The following is a 15,000-nucleotide window of genomic DNA, read 5'->3' on the forward strand; positions in this document are numbered from 1 at the left end:
TGTCTAGTAAGGGTGGTCTCCAAGATTGGATTGATTACACTATTTAAGGTCAATTAAAATCACTCCACTGAAGTTTGAACCACAAGTGAAATTAGAGTTACATAGTCCAAAATATTCTCAAATAACAGTTTCAGCATCCATCACATAAAAGTTTGGGATAACTACGTATAAGACTACGGCTGAAAACTTTGCCCTCTGAGATCATAATATAAGTTTTAGATTATCGTACAACCGGAACATGAATACGGTAGAAATGATATGAACAGGAAACATGAGAAATCTCGAGAGAATAGTTTGAGTCATTAGCAAGCAGTCGAGTTAATCTGTGCCTGCAACGACACCCTCGGTACCTTCAAAATTCTTACCAAAAAAATCCTTGCATCATCGAAACTATAGATTAATATTTAGTTAGAGACGCCAATTATATATAATGAACACATGCAACATAAAATGTAAATAGTATAAAACCATTCTATGATTTAGGTACCTAAAATACATGAGAATAAATAACAATACGTTAGGATAAGTCTTAACATAAAGTAGTTTGGTTAAGACCCGTTGCTAAGCAACCCATAGAAAAACAGATGCTTTACGTATTCTATGTCGTGCCAAAACTTTGGGTTTAGGTTAAGAAACACTTCACGTCATGTTATTCTTTCTTAAACATGTATGTAATGCATTTTAAGACACAAAAATGGGACAAAATCTTTCTGACAACTATGATAGTTTTCATCGTGTTTAGTTGAGCAGATACCAAATACATAGTTTGTCTGGCCATGCCTCGTTGGGCAAAGGACATAAGAATAGGGTACGTTTATAGGGGGCGTTGGCACGTTGATGCAACGTTTTCCGCTCCTCTTATTCCGCCTTGGCGTGTGGACATGACACATGAAGAAGAACTACTTTACCGAGTTAGAGGCGTTAATTGAAAACTGAAACACAGGCACGTGCTCAGGCACAATGGTGGGAATTCTAAGTTTACCTCAGAAGCTGTGTCTTGCTTCATTGCTTATAATCCAAGTAGTGGGTGGGGATAAGGATGAACTTTTATCCACAAAGAACAAAGATAAAAGGGATAACAAATGGGTGTTGGATGGGTGTGGGATTGATGAAGTGCAAGAGCTTATTCTGGTTGTCCGGGCGTCTAGGACAAAGGTGACACCTTTGCCCGCTACTAACCTCCCCCTGACGCTGGATATTGACCTGTCACTACTTTTATATATTGTAAAATATTGAAAACAGCACAAAAATAAATTGATAGATGCATAGAGAATTAAGATATATCCAGAGTTTTTTTTTCTTTTTCTTTTCTTTTTGCTAAATCCAAACTACTTTATTTCGCTGAAGTGTATATTTTGGATAAAAAGAAAATAATAATCTTTCAAAAAAAAAAAAAAGCTATTTAGTTCGGATGCTGTTCTACAACTGAAAAGAACCGAGTGATGATTTCCATTTCATGGTCAGGTGTGTGCATGCGCGTGTGTGTTTATGCATGTATGGTTATGTATGCTTTTTGTTTTGTAACAGAGTATGCCTTTTAATGCATGTAACAGAGTATAAAAGGTTTACCGCAAGGAGGACTAGACTACGACAAAAGGTGTCACCTTTGCCTTTTGTATTCGGATAGTCAGGGGAAGTGGTAGTCATCAAAACTCTTGTATAAAACTTAACTCTATCTAGTTATGAGGCCTGATCGCGTCATAACGAGCCATTCCGGAGGAGAAAAATAACAAAATCCAGAAAATAAGAAAAAATGTATAGAAAAGAAGATAGAAATTTCTAAGCAATGAACCAGCCTCCTTGATACTATGCTCTATTATATATATTGTCTATAACAAGGTCCAGACTTTATTCAATCGAGAATAGATAATCCCTGGCCTGAAGTGGGTGTCAATCCAACAGAATCTCCTGATGGAATGTTTCAAACAGTTTCTCTTAATCCCTGTGGGACCGTGACCTGAAGACTAGATGTGGTTAGTGGATGTGAGACGAATAAATTCAGCTGGAGCTGATCTTCAGGAGCCTGAAAACCAATAATACATAAGTACGGGATACGTGAGACAATCAGGTGAGAACTCCCTTAAGTTCAAGGAGTGAAAGTACAAAAGAAGGTTTCTTGAAGAACAGCAGTTGACCCTTCGATACTGGGGCGATTATTTTCCTTTGTGCTCTGGCTTCCAACAGGCTTTCTTTTATCTCCACAGCACCTATTTAATTGCAAAAGAGCTATGGCCTACGGCGATTAACCCGTATTATTCCGAGTGTGGCATATTTTCTTAAATGTTGTTTGCTGCCAAACTATTTTCCTCACCTCCATGGCACCCACACCCCTCCTTCAGTGGCAAGAGGGCTATAAAGAGGTTGATTCTACAGAATCCACCAGGAATAAAGTTTAAAGAAAGGTGGTGTGGCCAAAGGCAGAGTGAATTTAAAGATTTGTGAAATGATGCACATGTCTATGGTGCAAAATATGTTACAGCTTCCTGGGAATGAGTTGATGCCGTGGTTGGGATGAAGACGGGTGGCAATGGAGGTTTTGGAGATTCTCTGTTAACGAAGAAAGCAGGAACTAGGAGAGATAGTTGCATAAGTAGTAGAAGAGAAAGAGATGGCTGATTAAGCGACAATCACGGGGAACTTGAAGGAGAGGCTTTACTCCTTCGACAAAAGAGCAATATCGTATAGACTTTGTTAAAATTAAAACCATGCAGTTCTATACAGCCAAAAGATAATCTTACTGCTGAATGGGGTCTTGGGATACTAATTCCCCCTTTCAGTCTCGGGCCTGTTCCTTGAATTAAGTAAAATGGTTTGGTATGGGGTGGAACAAGATGTAGAAAGCTTGTAACTACGTTAAAGAGCCAAATATTTAGTGGAGCTTGATATTTCAACATCAATAAGCATCACCTCTGTCCTTGGGGATAACATCGCACCGATGAGGTGAAGTCATATTAATGGTAAAGAACAGGTTTAAGGAAGAATAGAGGAACTGAGGGATGGTAGAAGTTGAAGATTATTAATAGTCTATTTTGAGAGGAAATTAGTCTTCGACTATAAAGAAATACTGAGTGAATTAATCTGCAGGGGATATCACTAAAGTCTTTACAATATTAACTGCATGAAACATATAAGCAATATCGCCATACGGAATGAATAGTTTAAAAGGCTGGTGAGCATGACAAGAGTAGAAATAAACCAATATTGTTATAAAAACTCTTTGACTGTAATATAGTGAAGCTCTTTTTAGATATTCATTTTGGCCAGATTCAGGCAAATGACAGGTAGACATGGATCAAAATAATTTCAATCTTGATCAATGGTCCCATTTCTTGTTACAAGTTTAAACCTCATCTGAATTATATCCTGACATTAGCATGGAAATAGTAGCGGCTGACGTCAACCAGGACAAAATAATTAAAGTAATCACTTGGTTCAAAAGTCTTAGTCAGCCAAATTCAGGAGAGAGAAAGTTTTTACACTGGTCATCGTTTCGGCATTTCATCACGGTGTAATGAGGGTCACAAAAAAAAAATCACAGGTTACCTGAAACAGCAAAAGTTGTTCAAAAATGTCTGGAAACAGAGTGAGAAAATAAGAAAAAGAGTAACGAAAATAAAGAAAACAAGAAGAAAGGGACACACACAGAGTCACAGAGACAGAAGGACAACGGGAATTAAGTAGGGAGGCCGGCAGGGACGGAAGGTGAAGGTAAGGACCTTACACAAGGAGGCGAGTAACGGTAGCTGAAAACGTCACCTGCGTTGTCTGTGCTTGCACTGTTGGGAGCAGGTAACAGTCATTCCAAGGAATCTGAGAGAAGTGAGGTGTACACACACACACACACACACACACACACACACACACACACACACACACACACACACACACACACACACACACACACACACACACACACACACACACACACACACACACACACACACACACACACACACACACACACACACACACACACACACACACACACACACACACATATATATATATATATATATATATATATATATATATATATATATATATGAGAGAGAATGTGGGTGGGGAAGGGCAAACGAAGATATGTTAGGAATTTAAATGCCTCTCGAAAGCAGCAAGTGTCCTAATAATTAAATCGTTAGCCAAAGGGAAAACATGACGCTCATACCTTGGCGGGTTCCCTCTCACTACGAATATAAGAATTGTGATCCGTCTGTAATGCTGTAGTCCTCTGAAGAAGACCAAGTTGGTCGCAACGTTAGGGCAATAAACTATTCCTAACACATCTTCGTTTGCCCTTCCCCACCCACACTCTCTCTCATTTGTCTGAAATAATCTTATATATATATATATATATATATATATATATATATATATATATATATATATATATATATATATATATATATATATATATATAGATAGATGGATAGACAGATAGATAGATAGATAGGTAAATAGATGGATAGATGGATAATTAGAAAGGTACATAGATAAACTTATATATATATATATATATATATATATATATATATATATATATATATATATGTGTGTGTGTGTGTGTGTGTGTGTGTGTGTGTGTGTGTGTGTGTGTGTGTGTGTGTGTGTGTGTGTGTGTGTGTGTGTGTTTATTTACCTAGTTGTATTTGTAGTTGTATTTCTATTAGTTGTATTTACCTAGTTGGATTTTACGGGAAGGGGAGCTATGCACGTGATGTCCCGTCTTCATATCTCATTTTATCTAAACTGTTTTTAAATTCATGTATTGTTTTTGCACACACCACTTTCTGATCTGGCTTTTTCCAAATGTCTATTACTCTCTGGGGAAAGCTGTTCTTTTTTAGATCTCTTCTATAACTGTCCTTCTTGATTTTCTTTCCATGTCCTCCTGTATTTCTATCATCCCATTTTATTAGGTCCTCTCTATCAATAGTTTCTAAGCTTTTCATGATTCTAGAGATAGTTATCAAATCTCCTCTCTCTCTTCTTTGCTCTAATGTCTGTAGCTCAAGTTTTGCTAGTCTCTCTTCATATGATAATTTTGAGAGTGTTGGTGCCAATTTTGTAATTGCTCTTTGTATTCTTTCAAGTTTTGTTATACATTTTTTTTTGTACTTGGTGACCACATTGTCGCTGCATATTCCAATCTTGGTCTTATCAAAGTAATTAGTATTTTCTTCACCATTTCTTCATCCAGGTACGTAAATGCTACTTTGATTGTTTTTATTAAATCATAAGTTTCTCCAAAAATCTTGTTTATATGTTTTTCAGGTGACATATTATTCATAATAATGACTCCTATGTCCTTCTCATTTTCTCATTTTTTATTCCTTCTTCGCTTAATTTATATGATCCTACGATTCTTTTTTTGCTTCTTCCAAATTCCATTATACTACACTTCTTAATATTGAATTCCATCTACCACTTCCTACTCCATTCCCATACTTAATTGAGATCACTCTGTAGTGACTCACAATCTTCTTCAGTGTTCACTTTTTTTCAACAGTTTTGCATCATCCGCAAAGAAACTCATATAACTTTCAATTCCTTTATCCATGTCATTAATATATATAACAAACATTATTGGGGCCAGAACTGTTCCTTGTGGAACACCACTTATTACTTCATTCCAATTAGAGTGTTTGTCTCTTATCACTACTCTCATTTTTCTTTCTTGCAAAAATGGTTGGCCCTAGCCTTACTGAGGGCTTGATCCAGAAACCAAGGTGGATAAGCCAACTTCTCAAGTTGACATTTGATCACCTCAATCTCAAGTTGATCAAATGTCAACTTGAGAAGTTGGCTTATCCACCTTGGTTTCTGGATCAAGCCCTCAGTAAGGCTAGGGCCAACCATTTTAAAACTTCCGTCCCCTCAAGTTTTCACCGCTCCTTTAAGGACATTTTAAAAATTCCATTTAATAATACCATTAGTTCTTCTACTAAATTGTTTCCTCATGAACGTCTCACTATTGCCTATCACTATCCTAACACCGTGCGTAAGCAAATTGTGAACGTTCAACAAAAACCGAAGGAAGTTGAGTCACCTGGTGTTTATTGTTTGCCCTGCAAAGATTGTGATTTGGTTTACTTGGGTCAAACCGGGAGAGACCTGAACACTAGATTGGCAGAACATAAAAGGTCAATTAGATATGGGCAAGAAAATTCGGCTGTATTTCTTCATGTCAAAAATATGAATCATTCTTTCGACTGGGGTAAGGCCAGATTAGTGCTCAAGTCCCACTGCGGTTTCAGGAGGGAAATAGTCGAATCAGCATTAATTGAGGAATGCCCTAATATTAATATTTTTAAAGGGCAGTGGACACCTGACATAATCTCACGCGCAGCAGTAAGCAAGTTAGTGCGGACGCTACATCCTCCCCTCTCCTCACCTCCTCCCTCCTCCGCCACCCCAGTTTGCCCCGCGCCTGAGTGAGGTCAACTGTCCACATCTCTTCTTACTGTAGTTTATAAGTCCCCTCTGTTCTCTATCTTATGTACTTTCCTGAAGAGGGCTACAGTTGATAGCCGAAATATAGGATTTTTCTTTATTCGAAGTTTATTCTTTCTCCGACTGTGGGTTCCTGTGTGTAATATATATATATATATATATATATATATATATATATATATATATATATATATGTATATATATATATATATATATATATATATATATATATATGCTAATAAGAACACGGGTACGTGTGTTCACTTATGCAAAGTAGACCACTTGGAAAAAGAAACTAACGAAGCAGAGCGCTTTCGTATATTACATCTTCAGTGCAACAAGTACATAGTGATAGGAATACATAGACATTATATACATGATACAAAGGAACCAGGACAGTTTTGAATAAGCATACCGACCAATTACCCCCTAGAGAGCGGAAGGTCATTGTCAATTATCTTACGATGGTCGGGCGACATTAGGTCACATTCGCCAAGGAGATCGGAAGGTCATTGTCAATTATCTTACGATGGTCGACATCAGGTCACAGTCACCAAAGAGAGCGGAAGGTCATTGTCAATTATCTTACGATGGTCGGGCGACATCAGGTCACATTCGCCAAGGGTCACTGTTTCTACTACTTATATAGGGCGACATTAAGTCAATTTGTTGGATTACATTTTACATGATATTATCTTACTAATTTCTTGACAAATAAAATTATCAAGTTTGTACAAGCCTTTATGTAGGTTGGTATTTTGATTACTAGTGGTATGAATCAAACTGCACTCTATTAAATTTCTTGCTATTATGTTGTTGGTATAATAGATTGCCTGGGCATTACCCCAATCAACTGGATGATTATTTAATTCAATATGCTTGAATATACCACTAGAATGATTGCCATCCCTGACATTTTTCTTGTGTTGTTCAATTCTAATGTTTAAGGGTTTGGCAGTTTGACCTATGTAAAATTGATTACACATTTTGCAAGGAATTTTATAAATGCATCCTTTTTTTATTTCAATACTATTGTTGATAAGTTTATGTTTTACTGTACTATCATGTTTAAAAACTACCTTTACGTTAAATCTTTTTAATAATTCTGTGATACTTAACAAATTTTCTTGAAATGGTAAAATTAAAACATTATGATAATTGAAAGGTGATTTAGGCTGAGGAGTTAAAAATGATTTCCTTGCAAAATTGTAAGCAATATCAAGGAATTGCTTAGGGTATTTTAATTCTAGCCCAATGTTAAAAACATTTCTGATTTCTTCATCAATAAATTCAGGACTACAAATACGAAAAGCTCTTAAATACATTGAGGCAAATACTGTACGTTTAATATTATTTGGATGAGAATAATAATAATGAATATATGAACTTACATTGGTTGGTTTACGATATACTTTAAATTTAAGGCTATTGTCATGACGTAGGATAGTGCAATCTAAGAAAGGTAAGGTACAATTTTTCTCAATTTCTAAAGTAAATTTAATAGAATCAACACGGGTATTCAACTTAGTTAAAAAATTATGGACATTTTTATCTTCTGGTCAAAGACATAAGATGTCATCAATATACCTAAGCCAAGGGATGTTAGGGGGGAAGATTGTGCGTAATATTTTAGTTTAAAAAAATTCCATGTCTAAATTACTTAAAACTGGGGATAAAGGGTTTCCCATACTCATGCCGAATTTTTGGGAATAGAAATTACCATTAAATTGAAACTTACAATCTTTGACACATAATTTAATTAGTTCAATCAATGTAGATGATGGCAATGGAAGAACATGTTTATTAAGTTCATCTTGAAGGTAAAATAATAAATCATTTATGGGAACTTTTGTGAATAAACTGACTATATCAAAACTAACCAATGTAAACTTATAATTAGGTTTAATATTATGGAGTTTGTCTATTAAATCAGAAGTGTTTGTAACATGAGAAGAAGAGATTGTACCTACTAAAGGGCTAAGGATAGTAACTAGCCATTTGGAAAGCTTGTAAGAAGCGGAACCAATTGACGAAACAATAGGTCTAGCGGGGTTGTTACATTTATGAGTCTTAATGAGACAATACATATGTGGCAAAGGGGGACTAATTGAAGTGAATTTCTGTAAGAGGTCTCTATTCTTATGAAGCAGTTCTTTTAACTTCTTATTATAATAACTATTAACTACTTCTGTAGGATTTTTGTTAAGAAGTGTGTAAGTATTGTTATCATCTAATAAATCATTCATTTTTCTAAGATAATCAACCTTGTTTAAAATAACAACTGCATTAGATTTATCTGCTTTAGTGAAATGTAAATGATTATCCTTTTTAAGACTAATAATTGCCTTCTGAAAACGTTGTACCTTACCTTTCTTAGATTGCACTATCCTACGTCATGACAATAGCCTTAAATTTAAAGTATATCGTAAACCAACCAATGTAAGTTCATATATTCATTATTATTATTCTCATCCAAATAATATTAAACGTACAGTATTTGCCTCAATGTATTTAAGAGCTTTTCGTATTTGTAGTCCTGAATTTATTGATGAAGAAATCAGAAATGTTTTTAACATTGGGCTAGAATTAAAATACCCTAAGCAATTCCTTGATATTGCTTACAATTTTGCAAGGAAATCATTTTTAACTCCTCAGCCTAAATCACCTTTCAATTATCATAATGTTTTAATTTTACCATTTCAAGAAAATTTGTTAAGTATCACAGAATTATTAAAAAGATTTAACGTAAAGGTAGTTTTTAAACATGATAGTACAGTAAAACATAAACTTATCAACAATAGTATTGAAATAAAAAAAGGATGCATTTATAAAATTCCTTGCAAAATGTGTAATCAATTTTACATAGGTCAAACTGCCAAACCCTTAAACATTAGAATTGAACAACACAAGAAAAATGTCAGGGATGGCAATCATTCTAGTGGTATATTCAAGCATATTGAATTAAATAATCATCCAGTTGATTGGGGTAATGCCCAGGCAATCTATTATACCAACAACATAATAGCAAGAAATTTAATAGAGTGCAGTTTGATTCATACCACTAGTAATCAAAATACCAACCTACATAAAGGCTTGTACAAACTTGATAATTTTATTTGTCAAGAAATTAGTAAGATAATATCATGTAAAATGTAATCCAACAAATTGACTTAATGTCGCCCTATATAAGTAGTAGAAACAGTGACCCTTGGCGAATGTGACCTGATGTCGCCCGACCATCGTAAGATAATTGACAATGACCTTCCGCTCTCTTTGGCGACTGTGACCTGATGTCGACCATCGTAAGATAATTGACAATGACCTTCCGATCTCCTTGGCGAATGTGACCTAATGTCGCCCGACCATCGTAAGATAATTGACAATGACCTTCCGCTCTCTAGGGGGTAATTGGTCGGTATGCTTATTCAAAACTGTCCTGGTTCCTTTGTATCATGTATATAATGTCTATGTATTCCTATCACTATGTACTTGTTGCACTGAAGATGTAATATACGAAAGCGCTCTGCTTCGTTAGTTTCTTTTTCCAAGTGGTCTACTTTGCATATATATATATATATGTATATATATATATGTATATATATGTATATATATGATATATATGTATACATATATGTATATATGTATATAATATATGTATATATGTATATATATATGTGTGTACCTTGAATTTTCCCTTATTTTTTATTACATGGCTAATAACGAATAGGTATTAGTGTGTATGTGAATCTGTTGTAGAAATTTAGTTTTTTATTTCACACAGACTGATGTATGTAATTTTGATTTTCAGATTTTTTCTTCTTTGGTATATCATTATAACTATATACTTTTTTACTTCGGTAGGGTTTTATAAATCTTTCGTTAGTGTGCTTTGTAAGTACTTAGGAGTATTTGTAAGGAAATAGTTCCTTTTTGAGAATGTTGGTAACATGTCAATAAACATGGGGTATCTAATACGCCAACATAAAAGGCCTCATAACAGTGCAGGCACAATATATTAGAAATGTGTCGATTATGTATCATGTTGAATAATTATGACTCCTATTTAATCGATACTAGGCTTATTGCACACGGATGAACGTTACCTAGAAATATCTAAGAAATATTTTTTAAACCCGTAAAAAATAACCCATAAATGCAAGGGAAATAGTAGCATTGTTTCAGAAACATTTCATTATTCCTGTGTGTGCAAATCCTCAGAACGTGGTCATTTATTAACTTATATATTTTTGCCACCATGTGATTTTTATTGGACAATGATTACTTCAAGTTCGCCAGCTCAGTTACGACAAGTTTTCTCCCACTAAGTTTTGACAAGTTTTCTTCTTAGTTTTGTCAACTTTAGCCCCACTGCTATTCATGCAACTGTTAACTACTGGGGTGACACCACTTCTGAGTCTGCCCATTCTATATAAGAAAATAAGACGACGCAATCTACTCCAATAGGAGGGAGGAGGAGAGTATTGTTACAACCTTATGATAAAAGCAGTTTCGTTTTAGCCAGGACGGACAGAAGAAAGGAAGAATTGAAAAAAAAAGAGAAAGGAAAGAAGGAAAGAATGAAGAAAGAACAAAATAAAGAGAAGAAATATGTAAGGGAGGAGGAAATGAAGAAAGGAAGATAGGAAGAAAGCAAAGGAGGTATGAAAGGAGAAGGGAAGAAAAGGAGGATGGAAGGAGTGAAGGAAAGAAGGAAAGAAAGGAGGAAGAAAAAAAGAAAGGTAGGGAAGGACAGAAAGGAACAAACAAATAAGAAAGGATGAAAGAAAGGAAAGAAAGAAAGAAGGAAAGAAGGTAGTAAAATGTAGGGTGGAGGTGGGAGGGCGAGCTAGGATGTTGTGAAAGAGGAAGCGGGAATCTGTCTGTGCCATGCACAGAAGGATAGGACCCTTACAGCAGGGCTCAATAAGGATGAGATCGAAGAGAACTATGCTACGGAGTGTGTAGGCGTACAATGTTGGGGATGAGTTAAAAAGGGAATGGGAGTGAGTGGGAGGAATTTTATGGGAAGGTTAGTTTGGGAGGTAGGGAAGTGGTTAAGATGAACTTGGTTGAAAAAAGAATCATGCAGAGTTTGAGATTCAGTTTTTTCCTGGTTATTTTGCGCCATTTCCTTGACTCGTTCAAAGGCTTTGGTGGCAGGTTGGGCGGATCTGTTTTCTTTGATCAATAAACTGAACTGTTTGCTGCTAAACGTGTTCATATGTATGCGCAGTTTCTTTCGATGTGATGTAGCTTATGTTCTGATCACTTGTAAACGTTAAAGAACTAAAAAGATAAAAGAGAGTAAAAAAAGTCATATCCTCCTAAGGTGCATAAGCAAATCCTAACACAGTATTTCCTAACCTTTTCTGGCTTTAGGCACCCTTGCTACGCCTTTCAGAAGTCCCCGGCATCCTTATTAGAAAATCTAAATTCTAGTTTGTCAGTATTTTGTTGACTTAACATCAGTGTAACAAAATCTTGTCCCTGGATAATATGAAAATATTCATTTTTACACTGATGATACGCTAATAAACCAAAATGGATGGTAATACAAAAATATAATTGTGACGGTAATTTTTGCCCTGAATTTTGGCGGCACCCTCAGGTGATCTCACGGCATACCTTGGTGCCGCAGCACACCGGTTGGGAAACACTGCCCTAACATAAGTAACCAGACATGGTATAATAGGTTAACTCCTGCTGTTGGCAAACAGAAACGCCTATAAAGTGGGCATTAGACCCACATTCAAAACCCTTTAAATAATTATGAATATGAATAATAGAAAAATAGATAAGTAAATTCATAAAAGATGAATAAATTAATAAGTAATTAAATAAAATATTAATAAGATAAATGAATAAATAAATAAATAAATAAATTGATAAATGAATCATTAGATAAAAAATAAATGAATAAATAAATAAGTAAATAAATAAATAAATAAAAATGGATAAATAAACAAATAGCTAAATGAATAAACAAAAATAGATAGATAAATAAAGAAATAAATAGATAACAAATAGATTATTAAAAAAATATATATATATGTATATATATATACATATATATATATATATATATATATATATATAAATATATATATATATATGTATGTATGTATATTGACTATATTATGACAAATAAGACTAAAGGTGGAAGAAGCAGACGAATAAATAAATAAGTAAATAAATAAATAAATAAAAATGGATAAATAAACAAATAGCTAAATGAATAAACAAAAATAGATAGATAAATAAAGAAATAAATAGATAATAAATACATTAAAAAAATATATATATATGTATATATATACATATACATATATATATATATATATGTATATATATATGTATGTATGTATATTGACTATATTATGACAAATAAGACTGAAGGTGGAAGAAGCAGACGAGGAGTAATGGGAGAATTTCACGCTTTAACGTTTCGACCCGCAGGGTCTTGATCACAAAGCTAACAACTCAAACGTAACAGGATATTCTATACATGGACGGGTCATCTCATGGGACGCTTAGGAGAGCTTGTTATTATATTTGCGTATTCTTTTATTATCAATAAGCTTGTGGCTTTTGCTAAACATATAAATCCTTCTCTATGATTAATGTTGTTATTAGTGTTGATATATGCTGCCTCAATTGTCTTCCTTAGTTTCTTGGATGATCCTTTATTTAATACGGTTGTGTTGTTCCAATCTGGAAGGTGGTCATGTTTATCCACATGCATTACTATGGAGTTAGATGTCCTGTGGGCTTTTACCTCATTTTTAAGCTCATTTATCCTTTTATTAAATCCGCGACCAGATTCACCAAAATATGAAGAGGGACAGCTTTTACACGGGATTTTAAAAACAACGCTGTTTTCGTTAGTGGGATTATTGTATCTACGTGTTACCAAATGTCCTACTTTGTTACCTGACGTCCTGGCAATTTTAATGCCCACTTTTAGGAGAAAAGTGTCTTAATAAAAGGATAAATGAGCATAGAAATGACGTAAAAGCCCACAGGACATCTAACTCCATAGTAATGCATGTGGATAAACATGACCACCTTCCAGACTGGAACAACACAACCGTATTAAATAAAGGATCATCCAAGAAACTAAGGAAGACAATTGAGGCAGCATATATCAACACTAATAACAACATTAATCATAGAGAACGTTTTATATGTTTAGCAAAGGCCACAAGCTTATTAATAATAAAAGAATACGCAGATAAAATAACAAGTCCTCCGAAGCGTCCCATGAGATGACCCGTCCATGTATAGAATATCCTGTTACGTTTGAGTTGTTAGCTTTGTGATCAAGACCCTGCGGGTCGAAACGTTAATGCGTGAGATTCTCCCATTACTCCTCGTCTGTTTCTTCTACCGTCAGTCTATATATATATATATATATATATATATATATATATATATTTATATATATATATATATATATATATATACATATATATATACATACACATATATATATGTATATATATATATATACATAAATAAATATGAATAAAGAAATTAATGAATAAATTGATAGGTAAATAAGCAGATGAATAAATGGATAAATATATTAATAAATAAATAAATATAATTAAATTTATAAAAGATACGAATAGATAATAGATAAATAGGTATATTGATAAATAGATGAATAAATAAATAAACAAATAGATAAACGAATAAATAGATACATGAATAAATAGATCAGTAACAAATTAATGAATAAACAAACGAATAAATAAATAAGTAAATAAATAAATTAATCAACCGATAGATAAATGAATAAATAGATCTATAGATAAACAAATAGATAAATATATAAAATAACAATTGAATAGATAAATTGATAAGTACATCAATAAAAAATAATATATATAAATAGGCAAACAAATAAATGAACAGATAAACAAAGAATTACACAAATACACAATAAATCAATAAACAAATTAACAAGTGATAATAATAAACTGATGAAAAAATGGAAGCTCATTTTTCTTTAATGGTTTCTTATACAATAAAGCACTTGATTCTCTCTTTTTTTTCACCATCTCTATTTCGCGCACTGACTTAATAGTGAAGGCGTAATGGTTACTACGACTTTTTGGCTTAAGATTATATATGCTTTGCACGTCGACAGAAAGTCCAAGGGAATATTGTAAACTGAAGCATACAGTCATAAATAGATGAAGGCATGTATGTTTATATAAATCTAGATATACATATAGCTAGAATTCCTAATGATCCTAGGGGTTAAAAGTTGGATTAAATCGAGACAAGATTACGTGAGTGTGAATATAAATCTTCCTGTGACAATAAGTCAAGTCTTAGCTTCTCATCGATTTAGTCACATACTGCGACCAAGTAAACAATTATATTTTTGTCTTTAAAAAATCGCTCTTAACTGTGTAATTATATTCGTAAGAATTATCATAACAATATCTCAGAAGTCTTGTGTTTTACCTGCCTTCGAGTTACAAAAAAAAAAAGCAAATGGAAGATTAGAGAAATTTAATGAGAAAATATTGAATTAACTTT

The 15,000-nt window shown here is 33.7% G+C and overlaps 1 protein-coding gene across 1 annotated transcript in view; it reads right to left on the reverse strand.

Annotated features, from left to right (window-relative positions):
* Positions 1 to 2,456: 2,456 nt before the first annotated feature.
* LOC143034286 (uncharacterized) overlaps positions 2,457 to 15,000 on the reverse strand; it is a 72,628-nt gene continuing 60,084 nt past the window's right edge. Inside the window, exon 8 of the mRNA XM_076200221.1 lies at positions 2,457 to 2,547. Coding sequence (XP_076056336.1) covers positions 2,457 to 2,547 — 91 coding nt within the window. The remainder of the gene's footprint in view (positions 2,548 to 15,000) is intronic.

This window comes from Oratosquilla oratoria, chromosome 17 (genome assembly GCF_046742065.1).
Source record: "Oratosquilla oratoria isolate Oo_2021 chromosome 17, ASM4674206v1, whole genome shotgun sequence".
Classification (NCBI taxonomy): domain Eukaryota; kingdom Metazoa; phylum Arthropoda; class Malacostraca; order Stomatopoda; family Squillidae; genus Oratosquilla; species Oratosquilla oratoria.